General features: G+C 40.8%; 1 protein-coding gene across 1 annotated transcript in view; it reads left to right on the forward strand.

Annotated features, from left to right (window-relative positions):
* BTBD9 (BTB domain containing 9) overlaps window positions 1–6,441 on the forward strand; it is a 424,803-nt gene that overhangs the window by 340,881 nt on the left and 77,481 nt on the right. Inside the window, exon 10 of the mRNA XM_019666564.1 lies at window positions 3,502–3,609. Coding sequence (XP_019522109.1) covers window positions 3,502–3,609 — 108 coding nt within the window. The remainder of the gene's footprint in view (window positions 1–3,501; window positions 3,610–6,441) is intronic.

The raw sequence follows: 6,441 nt of genomic DNA on the forward strand, positions 1-6,441 counted from the left end.
ATAAATTGGTACAGACTTTTGTTTGTGGGAGGGGGAGAGGTATACGGCTGTTTTCTAATCATAGCAAAGCCTCACATGCCCTGCTCCAGGAATTCCACTTACGGACACTTTCAAAGGCAGCAGTCATAGATTTAGCTTATAAGAATGTTTGCCGAGTTTTCATAACAGTGCAATGTTATCAACTACCCAAGTCCCCAATAATAAGAGACTGATTAAATAAATGATGAGCTATCCATACAGTGAAATTCTGTGATGCCAGTAGATGTGAGGAGGAAGACTATTTGATGATACAAAAAAGGCATTCATAATAGATCATAAAGCAAAACAAGCAAGTTACAAATAATTTGCACCGTGTGTATGTGTTTATGAAATTATTGAAATTACAGGTGATCCTCAATTTAATATAATAATTTGCCTTGAAACAAATTGGAGGACTTTATAGAATAAGCTACTATGTGAAACAATGTGCACAACTTGAGAAATTCTTTTAATTTGCTATCACTCCAAGAATCTCTCTGAGAGCATTTATGGTACTCATAATCGGTCTTTCTTTTTATCTTCTTCATATCCCATATCCTCGGGGCAGTCTTTTCCCATGAAATATTTCGAGATCTGGTTAGATTCTATTCCAAAAGGGACTGATTATTTTCATTTGGATACACTGGTAGGAACACTACCTCATTATCCACAAGGAGAGGAGTTATGGTAGACCTGGCTCTCCATAAATAATCCAAATGATCCATTGGGCAAATAGCCTCAACACTGTCTTCCAAAAAGCCCGTTACCAGAGCTGTTAAGTAAAGAGAATGATTAACTAATTTGAAATGTTTTCCTGGTTTTAATCAACTCTGGCAGAATTATGAATGATTTCGGTCCAGAACATATATGAAAGAAGCTTACACTATGAACAGAGCACATATTTGGAGTAAATTTTTTTTTAAGATTTTTATTGGGGAATTGGGGGGATGGGAACAGCACTGGGGAATTGGGGGAAGGGGAACAGACAAGTTGCTATTGTTTTGTTCTTCAGTCTAGTTGTGGAGGACGTTGCTTCACTGGCCCAAGTTGGCACCATCATTGCGCTCTTCCCGGGCGAGGCAGATCAGTCGCCGGCTTCTGGACGGCCACTCACGGCGGCTGCTGGCCGCTCACGCTGGCTGCTGGCTACATACGGTAGCCCATGGCAACCCACTGCCACAGGGGCTGCAGCCTACACCGTCGCCAGCGACTCACTGCAGCCCAGCTCCAGGTTGAGCTGTTGTTCAGCATCTTAGCTGTGGAGGGCAGTGTCACTGGCCCTCATATGTGGGATCCGAACCGGGGCCCTCTGGCATCCCAAGCCAGTTCTTAACCATCGTGCCACTTGGCCAGCCCTGGAGTAAAATTTTTTTAAAAAAGAGAAAGATCAGTGGTCATTCTAAAAGGCTTATAATCATTTTAAGAATCATACAAACATAGAAGCAAAAGGTATACTTTTAAAAGTTACTAAACATAAATATAAATTAGCATAGGCTAACTGCATAGAAGTGCTGAGAGACTGCAATAATATTTGAGGAAATGACTGATGAGGGAAATGATTCACTTTCTTATCAGGCAAACTGGTATACTCTAAGAGTAGAATTACTGGATGGGTGAAAACAATAGGGTGGAATCCTGTCTGATTCATTCAGAGTCCTCTGAGAGATTAAATACTCAGGTGAATTAAGGGGAATCTGTAGGTGTAATCTGTTTATGCTTTCCAAAACCTTCTAATAGTTTTCTCTGCTTAAAAGATGAATCCAAAAATATTAGGTAATTGTCAACATGAGCAAAAAAAAAATTATAATTGAAAACAAGAAACAAAGGGTAAAGGGAAAGGGGAACTTGGTGGCATTGTGTATCCTCAATAATAGCTTTATAGGTGAGACTGAAGTGAATCTTATACAAAGGATTTTCATCGATTATAATTGCAAGATAAGGGGAAATAACCTGAACTACTCTTGTAGAGTGATAGGTTACCGGCTATAAATTATGACCCAGATCTATACACGGGGAGTATAGAAACCTTTGGCAGAGGGATTACAGAAGTAGGCTGTGGTCAGGACACCAGGTGGGAACCTGGTATCTGCCATCACTAACTGAGTTTAGACAAGTTGCTCAACAGCTTTAAGCCTCACTTTTCACCATGTATAATTTGATGAGAATAATAATGTTTGCTAAGAGGGTTTTTGGAAGGGTTTAATAAGATAAATTATATAGAGCACTTAACATACGGCCTGGTGCACAGAAAGCAAGCATTAAAGAATTGTTGGCCTTTATGATAATAATCATCATCATTGTTATTACCATTGTTATTGTTACAAATAATGTATTTGCTCAGTGAGTGTAGCCTCCGTGTGAGACACTATGCCAAGTACTGAGGATAGAAAAACCAGTAAGACAAGTTAAAAACCATAGGTACTGCCTTCAGGGAAATCACTATCTTTCTAGTTGGAGGAGGCAAATGTCATGACCAACTGTAAAACAATAAGATAGTATCTTGTATGGGAAGGACTTCGGAGGCTGAAATAGTAGAAAACAGTGACCTCTCACCACTGTGGCACTGTCAGAAGCAGGATGCCAGACTGTAGTCTGATCCCGTACTACAATACTTAGGGTGTTTTTTTTTAACTCTGTTTTTTTAATTGAGGAATAACACACATACAGTGCACAGATATTTTATGTACAGCTCAGTGAATATTTACGTGTCACTACTACTCAGATCAAAATTAGCACATTCCCAGCATCCCAGAGGTCCCTTATACCCTTGTCCAGTCATTACCTCCCTCAGAGGTAACTGCTATTCTGGTTGCTGTCACCATAGATAAATTGTGTCTGTTTTGAGCTTTATGTAAATGGAATCAAATAGCCAATGATTAGGTTCTTATCTGGGCTGAAGAGGGGATAAGAAGAACAGGACCAAGATAATGGATTTCTAAATAATGGGAAAGTTTTATTAATGAATATATGTATGCCTGTATCTCCAAATCAGACAATCTTACCAAAGCTATACAAACAAAATGCCTAGTAAGAATGAGAAGGAACCCAAAATGTGATAATAAAGGTCATTGGGACATATTAATTATTACCAATTAGAAAACACAGATTCCCCCAAAAATGGTGGCCTCAGGATGTTACCTTTGGAGAGCACAGCCCACTGAAGGTGCCAGTTGTAAGACTGGAAAAAGGATTTGGTGACATTTCCCTGATAAGCCAATCAGACGAGCTTTCCACTTGGGGGACAGAGGCTGCCTGGGATGGGATGATGACTTGTGAAATAAATTCCTAAAGAAACAGTCCTCTTGCTGCAGACTGACTGCCTTCTCTCACCAAACTTTTGTTGGGGATTCACTTTCTTTGTCCAGTCCTAGGGGCGAAGGAGGCAGGTAGGAGGGGTGGGGTAGACATGGGTTCCCTCATGCCTGCAGCCTAAGGAACAGCCAGTTGGAACACTCACAGCATCCTTGTTTTCCCTTTGTTCAGGTTATTACTTTGGGACTGTGACGATCGAAGCTATAGCTACTACGTTGAGGTTTCCACCAACCAGCAACAGTGGACCATGGTGGCTGACAGAACTAAGGTCTCCTGCAAGTAAGTGACACCCTTTGAGGAATTTATTCCCATTTCAAAGACAGTCTCTCCAATGGATTCCGAAGGTTCCAATGAAGATTCATAGAACCACCAAATTAGATCTTATTTTGAGGTTGAAAACATTCTGATGATCCTTTACTTCAGTTTTGACTATTAAGTACTTAAATGAGAATTTACTTTAAAATATGACCAAACAAACTTTCCTTATTTTGTGATTTGAACTTGACCTTCAAAAATGGCATGTACCTAAGCAGGTAAAGATAGATACTTTCCATATGCAGTCCTCTCGTGGGTCCTACCCGCCACATCTCACACCCCCTCTTTAGGACTTTTCTCTTTCTTAGAAAATTGTGCTGATTCAGTACACACTTTAGTAGCTATTCAGGGACTCTATCCTATTCCCCACCCTCATATCATTCTCAAGGTTAGCTTTAAATATTTATCTCCTCTCCGTGTTAGCTACACTGTTACCTAAACTAAGGAAAGCTTGTACCTCAGGTTCTTCGTAGGCAATTGGGCATTTCATGCATAGGGCACCAGGGCTCTGTGTGAGCTTACTCTGGCGGTGGGGAAGCCAGCAGGAAGGATTCTGCTCATTCTGACCAGCCTAGAATCATGCCTAGAATGAGTATTTATATGTGTGTATACCCGTGTAACTATCACTCAGGTCAAAATTAGCACACGTCCAGCATCCTAGAAGATTCCCTTATCCCCTTTCCAGTCATTACTGGAAAAGAGCTCAGAGCCACAGTCTCTGGGAGGCAAGATAAAGCAGTTAGCTGATACTGTTTTAATTGAGGTATGATTCCCATGCCATAAAATTCACCCTTTTAAATCATGTAATTCATTGGTTTTTAGTATATTCATTGAGTTATGCAACCATCACTACTATCTAATGTTCTAGAATATTGTCATCACTCCAAAAAGAAACCTGCCTGTTAACAGTCTCCCCATTTCCCTCCAGCTCCCTCAGCCCCAGCACCTAATAATCTACTTCTGTCTGCATAGTCTAGATGTTTTATGTAAATGGTATCATGTAGTAAGTGATTTTTTTGTTCCTGGCTTCTTTCACTTAGTATGATGTTTTCAAGGTTCATTCATGTTATAGCATGTATCAGCATTTCATTCCTGTTCACGACTGAATAATATTTCATCCTATGGATGTGTATATATATATATACATACACACACACACACACAGATAGATAGATAGATAGATAGATAGATAGATAGATAGATAGATAGATAGATAGATAGATAGAGGCATATCACATTTTGTTTATCCATTCATCAGTTGATGAACATTTGAATTATTTCCATTTTTAGGCTGTTATATATAGTGCTCCCATGAACATTCCTGTGTAACTTTTTATGTGAACATACCTGGAACCTAGAAGTGGAGTAGAATTGCTGGTTCTTAATGCCAATGGTTTAAGTTTTTGAGGACCTGCCAGACTTTCCCACGGCAGCTGCACCACCAGCAATGTATGAGGTTTCCAGTTTCTCCACATTCTTGCCAGTACTTTTTATCGTCTTTCTGTTCATAGCCATCCTAGTGGAAGTGAAGTGGCATCTCATTAGGGTTTTGATTTGTATTTTCCTGATGGCTAATGATGCTGAACATCTTTTCATGTGTAATATCATTGATGACGGCTAGTTTGATGCAACATGTGACACCCTCACCATTATTAGTATAGTCATTATCACATAGCATGTTTATATTGGTTAGGGTGATGCTTGCTACTATAACAAATAGTGGCTTCAGCATTTCGGTGGCTTTACACAATAGCTTGTTTCTCAGCCATGCAGCAGTCAGTATGGGTGTTCCTGGTTGTCAAATGGCTCTTTTCCACAGGTGACTGAAGAACCCAGGTGTCTTTCTACTTGTGGTTCTGCAGTCACCTAGGGCCTTGTCAGCATCATCTATATGTGGCTGGCGGCTGGGGACAGAGCAGAAGGCAGGTCCACCTGGTTCTGAACAGCCGGGGCGTCCACTTGCACTGCACCGGGGAGAACTAGTCAGCTGCCACAGCACCTGCTGTAGGGCTGGGAGACATAGTTCCTGGCTGGCCAGCGCCTTCTCAGTGGAGCACAAAGCCTGTAGCCATCTCTGCCATAGCATGAGAGCACTGACAGTCATTTAATCACCAGTATTCCAGTTTTTCCACATGTCTTTATCTCATTTTGTCCTGAACACAAAACTCCTTGTGGGATATGGTCCTCATTTGAGAAGGAGAAAATGAAAGACCCTTTACTGTACTGCATTGCCTCCTAGTAGCCCCAGTATGAGTAAAGAGAGCTAAAGCAAACTATTATAGATGCTGGAAACTGGGAGATGAAGTGGAACTTGTTTCCAAGCTCCTGGAACCCTTTTTATCAGAGGAGACGTTCGGGGCCCACGAACAGCTCTCTGCCCACTTGCCCTTCCAGAGTCATTGCTTATCAGTGTACAGCGCACAGGCCAGACCCTCCGCCTCCTCAAAGTGCGTCATCTTCCACACATCTCACTGCTTACTATTACCCACCTCTTCTGCCATTGTGTGTGCTATAAGTTGGATTCCTCATCTCTTTCTTTAATGACCCCCTGTTGAAAGTGTTATGAATGTGGGGTTTTAACAAGAACTGGCTGACTAACTACTGACCAGGTACATAGCATATTGATTCTATATGTACTTAAATGGGCTTTTTTCTTGATTCAGAAACCCATTCACTCATTAGATCCTTTCCCAGTAGCTTTGCAGTAAGTCATCAATATCTTTTCCCCCCCTCTTTTTTTATTTCTTGTTTCCATTAGTTGGTAGATTTAAATAATGTTTTTAACTTTGTATGTTA

The sequence above is a fragment of the Hipposideros armiger genome, unplaced genomic scaffold (genome assembly GCF_001890085.2).
Source record: "Hipposideros armiger isolate ML-2016 unplaced genomic scaffold, ASM189008v1 scaffold_475, whole genome shotgun sequence".
NCBI classification, from domain to species: domain Eukaryota; kingdom Metazoa; phylum Chordata; class Mammalia; order Chiroptera; family Hipposideridae; genus Hipposideros; species Hipposideros armiger.